The following is a 22,914-nucleotide window of genomic DNA, read 5'->3' on the forward strand; positions in this document are numbered from 1 at the left end:
AATTACCATCAGCTTTTATTCAGGTTTACATAGTTGGTAAGGACTGAGATCTTCTATGATGATTTCAGAGAAATGGGTTTGAGAAGTGGGCTAACCATCTGAAGTCAGTGGTGCCTGACAGTTTATAACAGGTTTACTTATATCTTGTGACATATGAACTGTGTTCTTCATAAATGCTATTAATTTGCCATATATAAAATTGCATGAGAGAGTGTCTGTGATCGCAACAGATGTGGAAGTGATAAAAGTATAGTGTAGTGGAGGTAAAGAGGAAAGGGAAAACTGACAGGAGAAAGTAATACTGAGATTGAGTATTTAACTAGGGTTGTGGCAGCGTTGAGGGGGCCAGTGGTGTTGATAAGTGCTGAAATAAAATGTACCTCTGGGATGAAGCAATCACTTTTTATAAACTTACTTTCAGTGGAGATTGGATAAAAACAGTTTCCTGGTTAATTTGTACAGTGCAGCCATTGTTTGAGATTTAGTGTGGCAAACCTCAGTGCTCACAGGTTAATTTGATCTAGTGTCAGCATCAGGGTTCTTTGACATGCAGTTAAAGTAATTGAGTGGCACTTAGAGTGCTAAGGAAATAGTCTAAAGTACTTTGAATGTCAGGAAAAAATGTTAATTACGGGGTCATTTGTACTTTGGTTTTAAAAATCAATCTAGGTCTTAATGCTTTTTCTTAACAGATTTATTAGTACTTAAAAATCTTTAGAAAAAATGGAGTAGTACATATAAAAGGAAAAATAGGGGCCCAACATTAGAGAATCAGCTTTTAGATAGACTGCATTAACTTTTACATCTGTCCATACTTGGGGCAAAGAGGGTAGCCATGTGTTAGAAGGTGTGAAAGGAATATCCGCTCAGTCATTACTTTTAATCTCTGTAGTTGAGGGTCTAGTTATTTCTCAAGTGAATTCTGCAAATCAATGATTAGCTAAGATGTCATGCTACTTAACCCTACATTTTGGGGAGGAGATTGTTGGTTTAACGCTGTTGGTTTTGGCTTTGAATCACTTTCCTTTCCAAGGCTAGATTTGCTGAGTTCTCAGGGCAAAGTATTATTAGGTCTTTTATTTAGTTGTGGACAGTTCCATTTCTGTGCAGCCAAGTGATGTCAGATTAGTGATGTCAGAGCTTTTGTTGGCTTCTCAAAAGGAACATTAGAATATTACATAGTAATAATTTAGAAATTGTGGGTCTGCTACTCCTAAGCAGCCTGTTCAGCCACCATTTTGTTACCTGCAGTTCTGCATTCCTATACAAGGTCAGAACTGCCAGGCCAATCAGTCATAGCTAAACCTTACAAGGTGCCTTTCAAATCAATCAACAGCAGAAAGCTTGATCACCCTTGGAAGGGTTGGTTCACTTCTCCAGGTATGACCAGGAATGCCTGGTGCTCCAGGTATAACCGGGAACGCCTGGGGGGCTGAGGACAAATGTATAACAAGGGACCCCAGAAGCTTATCAGTGAACTGCCTTATTGATAAGATTGAAACCCTGGCTGGGGATCTGGGTCTTGATCTCAATTACAATACCAACTCAGCAAGCAGATGAGAAGTGCCTGGAGAGCAGACTCCCAACCGCTGATGCTATAGATGACAGAGCACATTTTCTAGATTCACCCCCTCCCTTTTCTTTTTGTCCTCCTTCCCCTTACAACTGATGCTGTACCAGAATTCTATCAATAAAAAGGTCAAGATCTTGCTCTTCAGCAGCAGCCTACATTTTGTAGCCTGCTCCACAACTCCCTCCCGTTTCTTTATCAGTGTGGTGTTACCAATGCAACAAGAAGTTAGGGGCCTCCCTGGTGGCACAAGGGGTTAAGTCTCAGCTCTATAAAGCTGTCCACAGCCACTGCAGGAAGCATGAGTTTGATCCCACCAGTTTGGTCCCCAGATGGCCAGGGAGCTGACCCACATGGCACAGCAGACCTCTCCTGTCTCGCCCGCTGCGCCCGCTGCTCCCCTCAGCAGTGTATTTCAATCAGTCTGTTTGTTTTGTTCCCCACTCTGTCTCTGGTGAATCCTCACACTCACACCCTCTCACACACCACTTGTATGTATAAATAAATGAATCTTTTCAAAAAAGTTATAAGACAGTTGATAATGTATCATTGTGTCTAACTTCCTTCTCCCTTGCCCCTCTGGCAGTAAATTGCCTGGTCTTGACTAAAAAGTGTCTTCCGTTATTTTTCTTTTCTTGATTTGCCTCTGAAATTGTTAATAATTATTTAGACAGCTTCAGAAAGGGACAGAAATTAACCACTAGAGCAATTTGAATTTTTTATTATGTGGAAAATTTCTTTTGAAATGACAGAAATTGTTCTAGAGCAACCCCGATATTAAAACGGGTTCCTGGCTGTGGGTCCTCACCCACGCGCTTTAAAGGGACTTATGAATACTCTACTACAGACACACACAAAAGGTTAATAAAAGGTTTATTTACAAGAGAAAAGGAAATAAGGAAAATGTACAACTCAGGGAGAAAATAGGGAAATAAAGTCTTTAATGCATCCTACCCTATCCGACGACATGGAAACCCAAAGTCACTCTCAGAGCTGGCCGGATGCTGCGAGCTGGTGGAGAGCCAAAATGGGGGATTCCCCAAAGCCCACGTGTCTGCCTTTTGTATCCACCTGGCTGCTTAACCCCACCCTCAGGTCCCAGCCACCTTCCCTTTGGTGGTGATGGGATTTGGAGTTCCCAGTGTCTTTGGCTTTGACCTGGGGTGGGGGTGGAGTCCACAAAGCCTATACGGAATTAGCTATGGGACATCCTTTTCCCCCTAACAAAATAACTGAATGGGAAGCCTGGGGTTGCGATCATCCTAGCCTTTGACATAAAGGATGGGCAAGGTTAATAAAGGTTGGAAATAGTCTGGCCTTTGAAACGATCCTTAGTTACCAACTTTTTAATTTTTTTAGATTATTTATCCATGCAAGAACTGGGGTACAGGCCAGAGCTATGGGGATTGAGAGGATTCACCAGAGACAGAGTGGGGAACAGAATAGGCACATCGACTGAAATATACTGCTGAGAGGAGCAGCCAAGTGATGTCAGACAAGTCAGGAGACGTCTGCTGCTGCGCCATGTGGGTAGCTTCCTGGCCAGGGATAGCTTTGTAGGTTGTGTCTTAACCCCGTGCACCACCAAGGAGCCCTTGAGTTACCAACTTTTATTTAAAACATTATTGACTTGTAAATATCTTGGTAAATAACTATGCCAAACCCATTTTTTCAGATTTCTGTAATATAGACACATCCATGAGGACATATGTAAGCTGAAATATCCTTGAACTAAGTCTGAAGAAGTAGCTTATTTGTACCATTAAAATCATACTTGTTCATTAAAGTCATACTTAGACCTAAGGAAATTATTTTTCCCTTTTAAAGATATTTATTTTTGTCTTGTCATTAAATGTTAGGTTAAATTATGTGAACATATTTTTACCAGAGTCCTTTGTTTTAGTGGCAGCTCTAATTTAAAGTGCCCCTTGCTGATAAATACTATGGAACAAAGTGGTAGAAATCACTTATAAGTTTTTTGTCATTGAGGTCAGACCTTTATCCCTTATTCCCAGTTCATCAGCTCTCATGAAAACAAAGAACACACATTTGTCTTGGTCAGATATATATTGATAGGTCTGCATTTACCTCTCAGTGTCAGAATGTAAATGGAGATCTTGTTCTTAATAATTCTCAGTAGTAAATACCAGGCTTTACTGAAGGAGGGTATACTTTTGTTTTCACTCCCAGCCTACCTAATAAAGTGATTGCGATGGTAGAGTTATTGATGTTCATGATTATTTTAGTAGTCTAGATATATTAGGAGCTGTTTTGTTTTTAGAGAATAATTTGGAGGTGTAAAATAAAGATCAGCAATAGAGCCTTATTTTTTAAAGTGAATTAATGTTAAATATACTGTAGAGAAATGAGAATTTCTAAAATATTGAAGAAATTTTCTTAAGTGAAAGCTAACAAAAAGAACCATTCTATGTAATGTTAATAATTTCTACTTATTTCAGAATTATAGTAACTAGGACACATTAAACCAGTATTTAGAAATACTGAAACTTCAAAAGGGTAGAATCAACTCCTTTCCTCATCTGCACTGTGCTCTTACTAGTTCATGGAAGAATTAGTCTCTTAGAAATAGTCAGTTTGACTATTCGATTTAGAGTTTTTAGTAGACAATCTTCTAGATTACTTGTAGGACAATTTCAACTCAACATTGTATACTAGTCCATGCTAGAAATTTTCATAATAGTAAAGAAATATTCTGACAAAGCTACAAAATGAAGTATACTTTAAGTACAAAAGTCCTGCTAAAAGCTGGAGGACTATCCTCTTCAACATATTCACTTTGGAGCTATCCTTTCTCTAATGATACAGTCATGATTTGAACTACTTTGAGAACACTCTTTTATATATAACCATATTTAATTAGTCTTAGCTCAAAGGTCAGAAAAAATAGAAAGGAATAAAAATTTTATCAAGTGCCTGCTCTATAAAAAATGTTTAGTTAAATGCATTTTAGCCTATGTTCTACAAAAAGATAAAATATTCTTATTACTCTTTAACATGCTTTTGACCCCAATTATATATTCTCTGGGCTTGGCTTCAAGTGACTGGGAGATATTTCAAAAAATGACCCCTATTCATGCTATTCAATGTATATTATTGAACACATACTGTGTATTTCATGCTGCTTTAAATACCTGGGGCCACTGTAACCAATAAGACAAAGTTCTTGTCTTCCATATCTTGTAACCAAATGCTGGTGTCGTATAATAAGGACTAGGTCATGTGATAGTGATAGACTTAGAGGAGTGGTTGGTTTGTTGGTGGGTTTGTTTTTCCTTTTGTATTGATGGTGGTGATACTTCTGGGATGGAGGTCAGGAAAGGTCTCCCAGAGGAGGTGACTTTGGAGCTGGAGCCTGAATGATGAGAGGCAGGGAGGGCTCTTGCCACCTTTAAAGAGGCTTGATAGATTGTGCTGTGGCTCTGAAGGCATTTGAAAACATCAGGAAATAATTATTTTTGGAAGTGACTACTTTCAAGTATTTATTTGCATAATTGAAACATAGTTTTAAGGATCTAAGTCTGATTTTTAACTGCTCACTTACTGGAAGAGTGATTTTATTATTTATTTTAAAGATTTATTTATTAATTTATACAAGCACTGGGTACAGTCAGCAGCATGGGAGGGTTGAGAGAATTCACCAGAGCCAGAGCGGGGAACAGAACAGGCAGGCTGACGAAGAAGTACACTGCTGAGGGGAGCAGCGGGCAACAGGAGAGGTCTGCGCGCCGTGTGGGACCCTCGCTGGTGGCCGGGGATCGAACCGGCGCTGCAGAGGCTCACTAGAAGAGTGATTTTAGATGAAACGTAGGTTGAAAGGTCTGATAACAAAAGTTTTAATTTGCTGAAAGCCTAGTCATTCTAAAGACAGTGTATATACTCCTCCTACTCTGGGATGCTGGGCTACCAAGCCAACAAGGTTTGATAAACCTCCACAAGAATTCTTCATATTCTCTCTCTCTCTCTCTCTACACACACACACACACACACACACACACACACACACACACACACAGAGCAAAGATCTCCAAGATACTCCATAACCCCCTCTCCCTCCAATTCCCCCCCCCTTTTCTACCCCCTTCATCTACCCCTTTCCCTTTATACACAAATTCATTCTCTTTTCTGGCCACCTTAGCCTCCTTCTGGTTTCTGTTACAGTTAACTCTGCCTCAAGTTTCTGCACTGTACACTCAGCTTTTTATTTCTCTCCTAGATGCCACCTTATCAGTAAGTACAGTCTTAACTGCCTTTAACAACAACCCGCACCCATCTTTTCTCTTTTGTTCTTTCCCCCTCAAGTGGTTTATGTGCCACAAGAACACGGACTTTTTTCCACTTGGAGTTGTATCCATAGGATCCAGAGCAGGGTTTGGCATATTGTAAATACTCAGAGTAAATGCAGAAGGAAAAAAATAGTACATAGAAGCTTGACTACCTATAAGAAATATTTATAGAGAGATGATTTTCACAGTCGTTTTCCTAGTTTGTGTTTCTACATTCCAGTATGTACTCTTGTTCTAGTATTTTATCACACTTACTGATTTAATCTTTGTCATTAACGTCAAAATTTTCTTCTTTTATAGTCTTGTGACTTCTCTCATTTCCTTAATTGACCTCAAGTAAATCATCACTTTATCCACAGAGTTTAATCTTTTACACCTCTGCAACAATTTTTACTTTATTGCCCATGAACTTGCTTAGTATAGTAAATCATGTACTAAGTCGGTTTCCCTGTGTTTTGTTAGTTCATAAGCTCCTATAGTCACTCCATGATTTTGAATTCTGCCAACTACTATGACCATTTGGAGAGTTTCCCTATATGTTGTCATAACTGTTTAATACTTGCTTTTTTTTTTCATTTATTATATGTGGAACCCTCTTCCGAATTTGTAACTTCCCATCAACTGCAAAGCACTTGTAGTCCTTATTTCTACCTTGTATCAAAAAAGAATCAAAGCTGTACAGAAATGAACACTGGTGTAAAAAAATATATGATATAATTAAAAAAAAAAAGCCTGACTGAATTTCAAATTTGGGAATTGTGTATTTGCTTTGGATCTCAGCCTCTTTCCCTTTCTTTTTACTCCATCACCCATTCTGTCCCCAACTCAATTTTTAAGTTTGTGATTGTGCACATTTACACATTCTAACATGTTCAGTAGCATTTTCTGCAAAGTATTACATTACTCAACATTTTTTTTAAAAGATTTATTTTTTCATGCATACAAGCACTGGGATACAGGCCAGATGTGTGGGAGGGTGAGAGGATTCACCAGAGACAGCGGGGAGCAGAATAGGCAGACCGACTGAAATACACTGCTGAGGGGAGCAGCGGGAGAGACAGGAGAGGTCTGCCGCACCATGTGGGTATCTCTGCCACCGGCCAGAATAGACCCCTCCCTACAGAGGCTGCGGAAAACTTCATAGCGCTGCACTCAACTGCCTGCGCCACCAGGGAGGCCCACATTACTCAACATTTTAAGGACACCTAACACCAGGGTTGTGATTTATTAATTGCAAACAACTCCTGGGAGCATGCCTTCAGTTTTTTCTTCCCCCAAATGAAATGTATGACCTGGTCATAGGAAATGTTAATCCAAGAAGTCAGCTTATTTAAATAGATTGTGGGTTTGGAATTGGAATGTTAGGGAGTAGTGGTAGTGAAAGCTTTGGGTTAGCCCCATATTGAGGAGCAGAAAAGGAAAAAAGGTTTGTGTTGTGTGTTTTTACACAGTAACAGTCAGACCGGAGTCACTAAAGTGTGCCTGCCGGAACCTGCACGTCTCTTTATAAGCCTCACAGAACAGCTGCATGAAGATTGCCTTTGTATGAAGGGATTTGAGGATTGTTTGCAATCTTTAAGTGAAAAGTTTACCTTACTAATAATGTAAAATGTGGTTTAACCTACATGGTAGTTCAAAGAGTTATACTAAGTATTTGGCTGCTTTTGAACAGGGCCAAGGTAGGCCATATGGTGCCATATTCTTTCAAATAGCTGCTTTGCCTTGGAGTTTGAAAATAAAATTTGACCAGTTTCAAAAGTATATAAGGTTTAAAGTTCATTTGTTTTCCAGAGGAAACAATAATATATTCACTTTATTCCAACAGCATAGTTACTGTTTTATTTTCTTAGTAATTATTTTTAAATTACTGTTTATTTTTATTTTTTACCATTTTATTTTAAATCAGCCTTTCAGTGGAGTCTGGAATTTTGATTCCATCACTTAGGTTTTCCTCTACTCATGGTGTCTGCCTTTGCCAGAGTGAGGGGTTCCTATCGGATGGAATGTCTTTTGCATCTTGCCTCCAGCAGGTACTGGCTTCATGACCTTGGTTGCCCCTCTGAGGTTTTTTTTTTTTTCAGAGCATGAAGGGATTGTCAGAGCCAGCCAACAGGGTTGAGTAAAGGCCATCCCTGTGAAGTTCTGGTCATAAGTGGACACAGCTGTGTTGTACTATTACTTAGGAGAGAGGGTGCTATTCATTCAGCCAGATTTTTAGGTTCTTGCCAAGTTCCAGGTATATTAAAGTGAAAAAGCATACTGTTAGATAGGAGGGGCCATTTCATTTGGGCCTCATGTCTTTTTTTTTTTTAATGTTAAGTCTCTCCATTTTTAATTAATTTATTTTTTATATATTTTTTGTTTTTTACATCACTTTTCATTTTTAAACAATATTTGCATTCTCCCACCCCCCCAGGTGTATTCCCTATAGAGTTTCCTTTACCCGTGCACCCATGCACCATCACCACAGTCTCCTGTGCTCCTCCCACCGCCCTCCAATCCCTCTCCCTTCTCCTCCCCTGCAAGATGTCTCTGATTTATAATTGTCTGTTTTTGCTTTGTTGTGTTTTGTACTGTTATTATTTTTTTACACTGATGTCTTATTTTGTTCCCCTGTATTCTTGCTGTAAGTGAAACCATCTGATATTTTTCTATTTCCTTGTGGCTTATTTCACCAAGCATAATTCCTTCTAGTTCCATCCATGTTGCTGTGAATGGCATGAGTTTATCTTTTTTGATTGCTGAATAATATTCCATTGTGTATATATGCCATAGCTTGTTTTTTTTAAAGATTTATTTATTTATACAAGAACCGGGGTACAGGCCAGATGTGCGGGAGGGTGAGAGGATTCACCTGAAACAGAGCGGGGAACAGAAGAGGCAGATGTGGGGACCCTCGCCAGCTGGCCGGGATCGAACCGGCGCTGCAGAGGCTGCGGACAGCTTCACAGCGCGGCGCTCAACCGCCTGTGCCACCAGGGGAGGCCCTATGCCACATCTTCTTGATCCAGTCATCTATTTTTGGGCATTTGGGTTGTTCCCAGTTTTTACCTATTGTAAATAGTGCTGCAATAAACATAAGGGTACAGGTGTTCTTTTGAGTCAATGTTTTTGTGTCCTTTGGGTAGATGCCTATGAGTGGAATTGCCAGGTCTTGTGGTCGCTCCATTTTTAGTAGACTGAGGAACCTCTAGACAGCTTTTCATAGTGGATGGACCAGTTTGCACTCCCACCAGCAATGTAGGAGAGTTCCTTTTTCACCTCATCCTCACCAACATTTGTTGTTGCTTTTTTGATATGTGCTATTCTTACTGGTGTAAGGTGGTATCTCAGTGTGGTTTTGATTTGCATTTCCCTGATTATAAGGGAAGTTCAACATTTTTTCATATGCCTGTTGACCAGTTGCAGTTCCTCTTTGGAGAAATGTCTTTTAAGTTCTTCTGCCCATTCTTGACTGGCGAGCCTCATGTCTTGATCTAGATTTTATTGGAACAAATGAGATGGGGTTTAAGAGAATGAATCTCCTTTAGTGGGTGCAGAGGGGCTTATCTATGTATGCTATAATTAATTTTGTCATTCTTCACATTCAAGGACCAGTTCTTCCACATATAATACATGAAATATAGTGTCATTAATGTGCTTGGCCTCAAATACAATTAATTGTATGTGGGACAAGTACAGTTTTTTAGCAGCTAATCCTTTAAAAAACTTTACTTATCTCTAAAAAATAAAACCTTCACCTTTCATCAGGTTGTGCTTTTCTTAACTATAGAGATTCTTTTTTAAAAAAACTCACATAGCATTCATGATTAATATTCTGTCTTAACAGCAAGTTAGGTGTTTGAGTAAACTTTATTCTTACTAGAGAGGCAACACATGTCTGTTACAACAAAAAACATTATGTCTTTTCCCCACTAATATCATGCTGTTTTTTGTTGAGCTACCCATCTCTGGTGAGCGAATAAACCATGCTTTCTGGGAGATTCTCTGGTCGTTGCTGGCTGGCTTGGCAGATATAGACAATACACTGCTGAATCTTGTGTCAGATTATACCTACAAATTTTCATTAAATGAAATACCATGTGTAACTTAGTATATCCCATCTAAGGATAGATACTGCTTGACCGTGTTGGTTTATCATTTCTTTTTGAGTGAGTGTTTCTTTGCAGATAGCTTCAGCAACTTACTTAAGTGGTCATTCTCAGTTCTTTAAATCCTGAATAAGTTTTGTGCCTGTAGGCTTATTTTGTTATTGTCTACTGAATGCTTTGAAGGGGAAAATTTCAGAATTTGGGACAGCATATTATGGCCCCCTCTTTTCCTTAAGAGCAAGTATAGCTAAAGGTCCATGCACACACACACACACAGAGAGAGAGAGAGAGAGAGAGAGAGAGAGAGTCAGAAAGTAGATAAAAATATACTTTGGGAGAATAAATCTTGGAACCCAGGCATTCAGTAGGTACACAAACAAGTTACAAGCCATTTAGTCCTCTGCTTGCAACAGGAAGTGTGGTTGGATTGCATGACCATTGATCTTTCAGGAAATTAAGGCAAGTCAGTTTTATAGAAAACAAACCCAATAACTAAGAAACAAAGAGGTCCATTTATCGTGGTTTTATTGTTGTTGGCTAATATTGTATACTTTGCCAGATTTTTTTTTTTCTGGTTGCATTGTACCTTACATTTATTCCGAAGACATATCTTTTATTTCTTGCTTGTGTGTATCCCAGCCAAGCTACCATTTAGCAGTAAACCTGTTGAGCGAGTTTTACTTATGCACCATTATAATTGCTAACTACCAAGTCCTATAATCTAAAGACTGTTTTCTAGCCTTAGTTTCCATTAGATAAATATTGAGCAAGATCTACATTTATAAGTAACTAACAGATTTCATATTTGTTAGAAACCTATCACAGGATGTTTTTAGTTTATTAGTTGGTGAAAGTAGTTCCTTGACAAAATTATAACTACATTTAGGTGGTCATTATGAAAGAGCTAAGATTTTCATTAGAAAGTAGTGATTTAACCAAGGGTTCCCAAAATCATGCCTGCTTACTTCAGAGGCAGTTAGTGGATTTATAGTAGAAACTGCTGGTCAGGTTATCAGAGAGGTAATTTTAGAAATAATGCATGATTGTAACCTCTAATGTAATTTGTTTTTTAGAATATCAATAATAGTCAAGCAGATTTCCCTCCCCCTTCCCTCCAGTTTCACTTACAACATTTACTCATATGGTCAGTGTTCATAAATTTCAAGTGGAGGGAGAAATTACTGATTCATTCCTTTTTGATATTTGGGTATCTCCCTGGAAGAAGGTAAAGGTGAGGGATGAGGGAAAGGACTAAGTTATGAGTAAATATGTACAGATTAGAAAATATTTGCTTTTAATATTTAGGTTTTTCAAAAAATCAGAATGTCTAGAAATAAGTACTAATACAACTTTGAGGAAGTAACTGACTTTATTTTCACAAGTACCATAGAATATGGTTCACTAATTTTCTAGACAACAGTATTACTTGTATCACTACCCTCCCTATTCACTGATTATTGTACAAGCAAGTATCAGAAAGTATTTGCGTGTGTGTGTAAAATAGAGTTATTATTAATGTCCTTTGGGCAGAAATATAAGATAACTGTTTTGCTACTTGGTGACAGTTGCCTTGATAGCTTCACATATCTGACTATGTATTTAATACAGGTAGAACACTTTATAAGTACCTGAAAGTGTTATAAGTACTTTGCAAATATTCATGTGTTCAATATAAACACATTTAATAGTGATTAATTACTCATATTAGTTAATTATTGATTCTACTAGAGACAATAGATGAAAATAATTTGTTTGTGTTCTATATACTTTTCTTTCTTCCCCTTTTTATTTGTTTTTTCTTTGTGGATCCTGTCCTCACTGATTAGTTTGGGGACTTTAGTCATAGAACTGACAACAAAGCCTTATTCTGTGATGGTTATTCTCTTAATGCTCAGAACATGAGATTTTGTGTTGAGATAGTAAGGAGCTTAGACAAAACTAATCTGTGTTACAATTGTAAAATGTCGATTTCCAGGAAAATAAAGTATTTGACGAATAAATAACCCTGTCTCATTACTCTTTGTGGCACTTTATTTTCTATTGACATGCTAAAAGCAAGTATCAGAAACGATTTTAAATTCTGTAATGTCTGTGTCTCTTTCCCCCATCCCCCAAATTCAGCATGCTTGAAGATGATCTCCAGCTCAGTGACAGTGAGGAAAGTGATGGCGAACAAGTAAGTTCTGTGCACTTTAGAATATCATTAATCCTTTGAAATCTGATGTTTCTGAGCTGCTTTTCCTAACCTGTGTTTTGTTCTTTTCCTGGTCCTCTCCTTTATTGTGAATGCCTAGGCCCCCGAGAAGCCTCCTTCCGCAGCTGCACCTCCAAGGTACTGTCTTTGTGTTTCTCCCCATCTGTACAAATGATTGCAGTCTTCTACCGAATGTGAAAAATAACAGCTTTATTTGACATGTTCATTGCCTCTTTCTGAAAGAGATGGAGAATCACAATGGAAAGGAAAGTACCCATTTAATACTTTATGGACCCCTGAGTCAGCCATAGGGAGGTTGTTAACTCCATACAAGGAGAAGATTCCCCACACCCATCTGAATCATCACTGTGGATGTTTTATATTTTTGAGTTTAAAAATAAGCTTAATCGGGGACCTCATTGGTGGCACAAGGAGTTAAGTCTCAGCACTGTGCAACTATCAGTAGCCACTGCAGCAAGAGTTCGATCCCTGGCCAGGGAGCTGACCAACATGGTGCAACAGACCTCTCCTGTCTCACCTGCTGCTCCCCTCAGCAGTGCATTTCAATAGAGCTTCCTATTCTGCTCCCTACTCTATCTCTGGTGGGTCCTCTCACCTCCCTGCACCTCTGACCTATACCCCAGCTCTTGTATGAATAAATAAATCTTTAAAAAAAAGATAAGCTTTTTATTATTTTCATCAGTAAGATGTAACTAGTATCTGAAAAGCTATACTGAAGAGTCCATTGTTTTTATGAAAATGACAGACTTGCTGTGTTTTCAAAAATTACAAAGCTCAATTACTTTTACAAATTAGTGTTCACCTTGTACATTTTCGTAGCTACATGAGAAGTTTCTAATTGGCTCAGCTGCTTTTAAAAATCTGAAGTATATTTTCGCATGCTAGATAATGGCCTTGTTTTCACTTTGTAAATAGCTAGTCATATTTTAGAAAATGGGGTGCTTTAACTTTCGAAAGTGGTAACTATCTGAACCACCTTTGTAGCATTTTCTTCTGGTACTGAATTTGGTGATTTAAAATGACAATAGCTTCCCTTCATGAACAAAAAGTTAAAAATAGCTATAGCAGCTTTACTCCCTTGAAACACCATCCATTTCCTAGATAAGCTGAGCAATAAAAATCTTCCCTCATAAAGGCAATGACAGTTTCTATCCCATTTCATTAAATAATTTCTGGTAGTTTATAAGGACTCATAAAAGTAGACTAAGTTAAAGTGGAGACAATAACAGAAAAACAAAGTAGGGATAAATTTGAGGCAGGAAGAGCATTGTTTAAGTATTCTGATTATTAAGATTATTCTGATCATCACTGGCTTAAGTTGTTTCAGCTACCAGTGTGAGAATGGTCAATTACTGATACAGCACTTTATAGGAGGAAATTATGTCATGGTATAATGTGCTTGTTTTAAAATTAAGTAATTTAATTTTAATTTAATGCTACTAATGATTAGCATTAGTACTTTTTTGTTAGTCTATTTAATATCTTTGCTTATATTATCAAATTTATTTTGAAAATATTTAGGTTCATTTAAAGACTTTCCAGGGCCTCCCTGGTGGCGCAGGCGGTTGAACGCTGCACTGTGAAGCTGTCTGCAGCCTCTGCAGCGTGGGTTCGATCCCGGCTGGCCGGCGAGAATCCCATATGGCGCAGCAGACCTCTCCTGTCGCGCCTGCTGCTCCCCTCAGCAGTGTGTTTTTCAGTCAGTCTGCCTGTTCTGTTCCCCACTCTGTCTCTGGTGAATCCTCTCACCCTCCCACACATCTGGCCTGTACCCCAGTTCTTGTATAAATAAATAAATCTTTTGAAAAAAAAAAAATAAATAAAGACTTTCCAGATTATGGTTATTGATGTAGTGCTTTGGCTAATGGCAGTAGGGAAAAGTTTGCAGATATGCTTTGACATTCTCTATGTGTCCAGTAGTGTGATCAGTGTGTGTTCTCACTGACCTAGAATTTGTGCCCTATTCTGAAACTTGCAGTGGTCAATCTATACCTCATCTGATATTTGGGGCTGGTTGCTAAGCCACTCAGAAAGAATGAACTATTTTAGAATTCTGCCCCCAAAAGTGATTGATCTACCTTTGAGGCCACTTTTCAAAGGAGCACCATTGATTAATAGTCAGTCATCTTTGACTTCCATATAGTTAGTTCTAATATGAGACTCTAGGGAGATTTTAATGTATTGGCTGCTATTTTATAAATGAACTTCTTTTGGTTTTGGTTCTATATAAAACATTTTGGGTTAGCATAGTAGGGTTCAACAATCCTCAAGGGTCATGCAATAAATACTTTAGACTTTGTGGGCCATATTGTCTCTGTGGCTACTGCATTCTGTAAAATAAAAGGCATAGACAATACATAAAATAATGGACGTGGCTATGTTCCAATAAAACTTTATTTAGACAGACAGGCTTCCAGCTCAGGTCATGGTTTACCAACCCCTGATACAATTCAAGAAAAGAGTTTCATAGACTTGTGTTTTTAATGCAGTTATCTATCTAGAGAGCTGTTTTAAGATTTTCTTCCTGCTCTTTAAGCCACTGTGATTCAGTCTCTCAGTTGGTCATTTATTAATATTAGGTCATGTTGAGGACCCTATCTTTTGAGTGGCAGAAAAATGAATAAAGAGAAATGAGTGAAGACAGGAACTTCACCCTACCTGGTGCCCTGACACTCTGTTGGTTGCCTTGCAGTGCTCCTCAGTCGCTTCCAGCAACAGCGGCCTCAGCACATTCCAGCAGTGCCGAATCTGAGAGCACCAGCGACTCTGACAGCTCCTCAGACTCAGAGAGTGAGAGCAGTTCAAGTGACAGTGAAGAGAACGAGCCCCTAGAAACTCCAGCGCCTGAGGTACTGTGTCCCCCCCCCCAGAGACAATCTGCATGGCAGCATTCTGCCTGAAGCTGGAGTCCACCTCTGGCCAGCACTCACCAAGGGCAGAGGCCCAGTCCCTCGGCCTCACCTCCTGCTCCTGCACTGTGTCAAACCAGCTGTTCCTATTTGCGTATTTCTTTGTCCCTTCATTTGAAAGAGAAAATGTGTTTTTAGTAGGCTGCTGTTCTAATATTAATGAGCATTTTTTTGAAATTTCAGGAATGCATGAATTAAGGAAATATAAAGGAGGCAGCTTGTTATAGCAAAGGGCAGGAACATGAACTAGAAATAAGTCATCAGAGGTTCTATTTTTAAACCACTAAAAGCCATCATTAAATTGATGGTAAAGTGATTTTGCCAGGTCTGTATTTTTTGCTCCCTCTGCTGTATATACAGCACAAATAATTGTGTTTGCCTCTCACTCATCCTTGGGAAATGTAAAGATAAACAGATGAGACTGAAAACTCCAAGCATTAAATCTATCTGAAGAATTTATGCTGTTTACTAGATTACTAAACAAAAAATGTAGGAACAACTGAAAAGGTGGCCAAACATTATTAAAACTTGGAGTAACAATGTAAAAAATATGATAGGGATGGCTACTTAGTGAAAAGGGAAGGCATTTCTCGTGAATGAGCCCAGTTTGCAGAGAAAAAATTATTCTCATATCTCTGATAGGAATGCCAAAAAAAGAGACTTTCTGATTAAGAAGCGTTCAAACTTTCAGTATTCGTTTCTGCTCTTTAGAAAGTAAGACCATTTCCTAGGACAGTGACCAAAAGCCTGTGGAGAACATGGAGTGAGACATAAGATCCATGACTGAGGGAAAGGGAAGCTGAGAAAAAGATTGTCGTTTTTTGGTTGGTAAGAATTTGTGTCTGCTCAGCAAGTATTTCTTGGAGTGAACAAACATGAATCGGCATTAACTGCACTCAAAGTGCCTTTCAGATTTTAGAAGCTGCTCTGTTTCTGGGACTCTCCTCTTTCTTTGTGTAATAGTAATTGCTGTTGAAATGATTTTTTTCTATGCCTCAGGGAAAAGGATATTGAACATGCTCTGCGGACAAATTGTGTTTGTTCACTGTTAGTGTTTATATGATCTTTATGTTACAACTTAATAAGAAAAATCTGCATGCTTGTTAGGTTACTGATACAAGGAAGAGGACTCATTTAAATAACAAAATCCAATTCAGATAGAAGAGAATGGCACAGAATTGACTGATAATTGAAACTTGAAGGTGTAGTGTTTGTATTAATGAAACAGTGATGTCTTATTGCTCAGGAGATTACTGGAATAGTTTTAGAGACTATTAGGTGAAAAGTAAATGTTTCCATCCTACTTTTTTTTTTTTAATTGCCTTACTAAAAAGGCTCCTGTTGATACATTTCTTTTGATGTACAAAAATCTAGACTTGGGACTGGTTTGTCCATCATGCACTGAAGCTCAGCTTTCCAGAAACATCTTGTCTTTGTCTAGGTTTTCAACATTTAATTTCCCACAAAGCATTTAACTACTGCTCTTTTGTTTCAAAATAAATAACATGCATTATTGTAAATCTCCTGTGTTCACTGAAAGTAATATGTATTCCATTACAGGTACAGTTACTACGTTTAGCTTTCTTACCCTTTTCTTTATTCTATTTTTAATGCACTTGTATTTTATGATTCCATTTTAAATTCATTTGATGAAATGTTACAGACATGCCAGTGGGCTCATGGTGAGCCTGGAAAACAGGCACCGCAGAATCCATTTCAATGTCTGCATTATAGTAGGAATTAAAATGTAAACCTCAGCTTTTCAAATGCATTAGATATGTCACCTTTTAATTGCATAAGTAAGGCTCAGAGAACAGGATTCTGTTCTCAGTTATTCAGAGATTTGCTTAGTTTTCTAATATTTTGTCTAATTCTTTGAAAGTAAACTACCTTATATTGATTGCCCAGTAGACTCTGGGTGCTTTTTGTAAATTATTTGATTTAATCCTTTATACACCCTGTAAGGTTGGTAGCTTTTATTTCAACTGTGAACAGTTATTACAAAGAATTAAGCCCATAGCTTTTAACTCTTTTTTCTCCCCTTTAAGCCCATGCTACTTCTTGCTTCATCACTTTTTCTTTTCAAATTTTTGGATCATGCTCCCTCACAACTGTGGTGTTTTAACAAAAAAGTAGGGCATTTATTATTATGCAAAACCCAAAATTTTTTCTTCAGAACCATAATTGATCCTAAAATACATGAACTCTTGCCATTGTGAGAAGCTAGGATAGATAAATGAACATGTGGTCAAACATTTATTGAAATACTTTTTCACTTCCAATGTGAAGTATTTGTGTGCACCAGCACCAGGATGCTGCAGGGTGAAGCATGAGGAAAGGCAAAGGAAGAAACAGAAGTCCAAACCTTGAGCCTCCACAGCACACTCTTAAAATTCATTTTAAAATCTGTTTTTAATTAATCTCTTATGTAAAAATTCCCCCCACCCCAATACACAGATGTCTGACTTTAAAGGGATTCTATCCACTTTACACTTTTATTAAGGTCAATATATGGACAGGACCACTCCAAACCATTTCTCCTTGTCTGGGCAGACTCACTCAAGTTTACCTTGCAACTGGGCCATAACCTCCATTCTAAACAGTTTGAGGACCACAGTGGAAGAAAGTTTTTTGTTTCTTTTTCTTATCAGGTCATTTCTTTAGGGACTATTAACGGTATCTTAATACTGCCTTATTTTGGTGGGGAAAAAGAACAATTGTATTTATACCGGAAATTGCTTTCCTTTTTCGTTCATGCATAAATACTCTTCTAAAGTACCTGTCAGTGACTGGAGAACAGTTATAAATGTCACTTTGGTGAGATAGCTATATACCTTTCCTGAGAAAGGGCGTGAAGGTTTGGTTCCTAAGGTAATCAGCAAATGATGTAGCATAATGCTTTGCCCCCAATCAGTTAGCCACTAGCATTACAACACCCTCAGGTCTTTGCATCAAGTAATGTTTGATAAGTAGGTATTATATGCTCACTTTTCTCTACCCTTAACAATCCTGACTTGTTAGAAATTTGAATAGAGTTAGATTACATGTGTGGTACATGAGACTACTTTTCCCTGCTCTGAAATTCAAATGTGAGCCTGGGTATAACATCCATGTAAGTGCTGGAAGCCATAAAGGAGTGATGTGATCTTAAGCCAACAGGATGGCATAGGCCCATAGGCTGTAAAAATGAATAATGCAGTCTTTTTGCCTAAAGTATGTTCTTATATAAGTTCTTACAGTTCTTCTTAGGGCTGTTCTATATAATCACACAATGCCTGGACTACGTGATCATTTTATTACCTGATTTTCTCCTAGCCAAAAAGTCTTCACATCATATCCACATATCTGCGCGTATTAAATTTGCATTTTTAATAGAATTAAGTTATTTGCAATATTGTCAACAGTCTTCCCCATAAAATACCATCTTCCATTGGAGTGAACTCCTTATCTATAGTTAGTTAGATCTCATGTGGTGGAATATCTACCAGTTAACTTCCTGGTATGTTGTATATGTGATACAGTCATTTGTACAAACCACCTATCAGATAGGAGTTTAAGAAAAGCAAAGTCAATGGCTTACTGCCCTTAAAATAAATGGTCTAACCAGTGCTTACTCAGTCCTACACTACACTTTTCTATATGGCATAAAATCCTGAAATAAGTTCCCTACTTACTCTACACAATGCTAGATAAAAGAGTAGAGCATGGGGATAAAATGCCAACTATCATTCTGTTAATAAAACTGATAGCAGGTTAGATGGTGGCATGCAGCAGCAGTTAATTAGCAACAAAGATTTAAACAACACATAACAGTAGAAGTTTGGAACTTCTGTTTATATGCTAAATCAGTTGCACAAATAATTAGTATAATCTCACTGCTCTGGAGCTACTCTGTTTCTGAGAAAAATAGGTGCTATTTCAGACTAGGTTGCTGGTATAAAGAGATTAATTAAAGTTTGATCTTTAAAGAATCCAGGTGAATTCATTAGAAATATGACCTCCTTGATTCCTTTTATCGAAATATAAAATTTGAAAGTCAGTATTGTGTATGATATACTGAAAATCTTGTCATGTATAAATGTTCATTTTTAATTAAAAAAAGGAAATCAAATTTTGAACACTTTCAATTGAAAACTATGTCCAAAAGAGTATAAAAGATGAAATCCACAGATACTTAGCCTTCTTCTAAAAATCCTATTTGAAGAGTTCTTTTCTTCATTTCTCCTTATTTTCTGATAGAATAGCTTACAAGTCAAAATATGTCAGTTCTGTGTAATTTTACTGTTGTACAATTACAACAGTAATTGTACAGCAAAACAAAATAATTGTTTAAAACAAAATGATTGTTATGAAACTTTCTTAGCAGTTGTTAATGGTTTATTACATTGGTCAGTATCTAATAGTCTAGTGTTAGTTAATATCTGCTACAACAAAATCCATATCACAAATTTTTTTTGGAAGATTGATTTAAGAGTTAATAGTAGAGAATCTGACCTGTAGTTAGAGGAGGATAAGAAAGGACCTGACTTCTTAGATTTGGGATGATATGTCTCCCTGGGATAGTCCTGTAGAGAAAAGTGAAGAGCATAAAAGAGTTTATCATCATTGGTCAGTTATCTCTCTTTCCTTGTTTTTAGCCTGAGCCTCCTACAACAAATAAATGGCAGCTGGACAATTGGTTGACCAAGGTCAGCCAACCTGCAGTGCCCCTGGACACTGTGGGGAGTACAGAGACCCCACCCCGGCACCTGGACAGTAAATTCAAGGGCTGCAGCGACAGTGCCAGGAGCACTGCTGGTCACGAGCACTCAGAATCCAAAGATCCTCCCCCCAAAAGCTCCAGCAAAGTCCCCCGGGTTCCTTCCGAAGGCCCCCATGCTGGCAAGAGACATTGTCAGAAGTCCCCTGCCCAACAGGAACCCCCACAGAGGCAAATTGTTGGAACCAAACAACCCAAGAAACCTGCCAAGACCTCTGCTCAGACAGACTCGCGGGCCAGCTTGCAGGTGGAAAGTGAGCTAGGACTTCTTCCCTATGGTTCCAAAGACCAGCCTTCCAAAGACAAGCCCAAGGTGAAGACGAAAGGGAGGCCCCGTGCCGGAGAAAGCAGAGAGTCCAAGCCAGCAGTGCCCACCCCCAGTGACAGGAAGAAGCACAGGGGCGCCCCCCAAGCCCCCTCAAAGGCGCTCTTGGGCCCGGAGCCCACGAAGGACAATGTGGAGGACAGGAGCCCTGAGCACTTTGCCCTGGTTCCCTTGACTCAGACCCAGGGGCCCCCCCATGGTGGTGGGGGCAGGACTAGTGGCTGCCGGCGTGCCGTGGTGGTCCCGGAGGACCGCCGGAAGGACAAACTCTCGGTGCCTTTGAGAGACACCAAGCTGCTCTCCCCACTCAGGGACACTCCACCCCTACAAAGCTTGATGGTGAAGATAACCTTAGACCTTCTTTCTCGGATACCCCAGCCCCCTGGGAAAGGGGGGCGCCCGAAGAAAACAGAGGACAAGCAGCCTCCTGCAGGGAAGAAGGTCGACTCTGAGAAGAGAAGTTTGGACAACTCGAGCAAGTTGGCCAAAAAGAGAAAGGTGAGTGCGGGCAAGTCTCCCCCTGCGGTGCGGGGTACACCTACTCTTGTCCTGGCGCTGTCTTTAATTGGCCCGTGATGATAACCCTAGTGGTCTTAGAAGCTGGAAGTCTGTGCTTGGGTTCCAGCCAGTCCCCGTTTTCACTGGGCCCCTAAATGCTTCCCACTCTACAGACAGACAAGAACAAATGTCAGGTGCCTTCCGCGGTCTTGCTAGTTTGAAAAAAGATGAGGCAATAATTGACAGGAAATCTTGTTGAAGGTAAATGTAGAATTTAGGAGTATTTTTTTCATTCTGATAACATTTGCTTTATGGGCCCCCTAACTCGTTAGGTTTTACCCTAGAAATTAAAACCTTACCTGAACTGAAATATTAGTTAGTAGTCTGAGTGTCTGAAAGAATTGTTCTATACTCTTGTAATATGATCTTTTTAATGCTGATATTACATTCATGTTTTATCTTTTTTTAAAAAGATTTATTTCTTTATGTATACAAGAGCTGGGGTGCAGGCCAGAGATGCAGGGGGGTGAGAGGATTCACCAGAGACAGAATGGGAAGCAGAACAGGCAGATCTACTGAAATACATTACTGAGGGGAAGAGCGGGTGAGACAGGAGAGGTCTGCTGTGCCCTGTGGGTCAACTCTGGGATCAAACTCGTCCTTCAGTGCCTGCAGATAGCTTCACAGTACTGTCTTAACCCCTTGCGTCACCAGGGAGGCCCCCATTCATATTTTAAATCATGGCCACCTAACAAGTTATTAATTTGAAGCCACTAGATTTAGAATTTGCGATCTCCATTAAGAACTTCTTAATAAGCAGAATATTATTTAAAAAAAAAACTTTTAGAGCTATTAAATATTAAGGTTAGGCTATTCTGTTGATTAATAGGTACATTGTGAAGTATTGAAAATCTGTCGTTTATCACAATTTTTACAAGTTTCACTTAAGGAATGAACATAGTAAAGAAGATAAGCATTGCATTATTTAAGGTCCTCAGTTACTTGGACACACCACTATTTTAGATAGCCTCCTTCCTTTACTCTGAGTCATTGAATTCTGGATAATATTTTTCACTGCTTCTAAATGATGAAAAATTACTGAGTTTGTTTCCCTTAGTGGCCTTTTTTAAGCCAGCCTTCCCAATATTCAGAATGAAAGACACAAGAAGAACCAATTCTTTCCTGCTGAGAAGGAATAAAAATTTCAACACTGTCATAAGTACACAAAAACCTTCATCGGTGTGGAAGTTGAGCTAAGAATAACAGGACAGAAAGATCATGTAGCCTGCTATGGTGTCTGATTCACCTGATTACAACACTGGGTTAAAAATATAACAAGACTTGGGGCCCCCCCCAGTGGCGCAGCGGTTGAGCGCTGGGTTGCAAAGCTGCCCGCAGCCTCTGCAGCGCCGGTTTGATCCCCGGCCACCGGAGGAGGGTCCCACATGGCACGCAGACCTCTCCTGCTGCCCACTGCTCCCCTCAGCAGTGTACTTCTGTCCTGCCTGTTCTGCTCCCCGCTCTGGCTCTGGTGAATTCTCAAACCCTCCCGCGCTTCTGACTGTACCCAGTGCTTGTATAAATAAATAAATAAATCTTTAAAAAAAAATGTGACTTGTACTACTTGTACTGGTCACTTTAAAAATAAAGTAAAGGGTGACAGTTTTCTCTAGAACCTGGTCAAATGGGACATGAGAATGTGTGTTGCCACCATATCTGTAGTAGCAAGTTGAGAGGGATGGGATCATGGTGGTGGTGGTGCAGCGAGAAGAGAGCATCTTCTCATGCCTATAACTTTTAAAACTCGTGTGTGTGTATATGTGTATGTTTGTGTGTATTAAAGGTGTGAAGCTTTATGGAAGAAAAATCTGCACCTAATATACTTGAGAAAATTTCAAAAATAGACTCATTTCCTATACTAATTTGTCCCCCCACTGTCTTGGTCTTATCTAGTCCCTAGTGCTAAACCCTTTTGCTAGCTAGCAGGGGGAGGATATTAGCATCTAAAATCCTCACTAACTAGAATTTGCACTAGAGTTGCTCAGACCAATCCACAGCTTCCAGTGCATGTCTAGAGAATGGGGAAGCTCCACTCTTCTTGTTGAATGTATAGACTGTGCCCTCTAAAAACGCCATCCCCAGCCCTTGGCACCACTAGGAAAACTCCTTTATCTTTCTATTTAGAGGATGGAGAAGTAATGGGCGTGTTGTGTTACTGCTCTGGCAAGCAGCTAGGAGTTCTG

General features: G+C 39.1%; 1 protein-coding gene across 1 annotated transcript in view; it reads left to right on the top strand.

The window, feature by feature from the left end:
- AFF1 (ALF transcription elongation factor 1) overlaps nt 1-22,914 on the top strand; it is a 194,765-nt gene that overhangs the window by 151,386 nt on the left and 20,465 nt on the right. The window contains 4 exon segments of the mRNA XM_037529054.2: nt 12,087-12,141; nt 12,260-12,297; nt 14,873-15,029; nt 19,727-20,671. Coding sequence (XP_037384951.1) covers nt 12,087-12,141; nt 12,260-12,297; nt 14,873-15,029; nt 19,727-20,671 — 1,195 coding nt within the window.

This window comes from Talpa occidentalis, unplaced genomic scaffold (assembly GCF_014898055.3).
Source record: "Talpa occidentalis isolate TD23 unplaced genomic scaffold, MPIMG_talOcc4v2.1 talOcc4.6, whole genome shotgun sequence".
NCBI classification, from domain to species: Eukaryota; Metazoa; Chordata; class Mammalia; order Eulipotyphla; family Talpidae; genus Talpa; species Talpa occidentalis.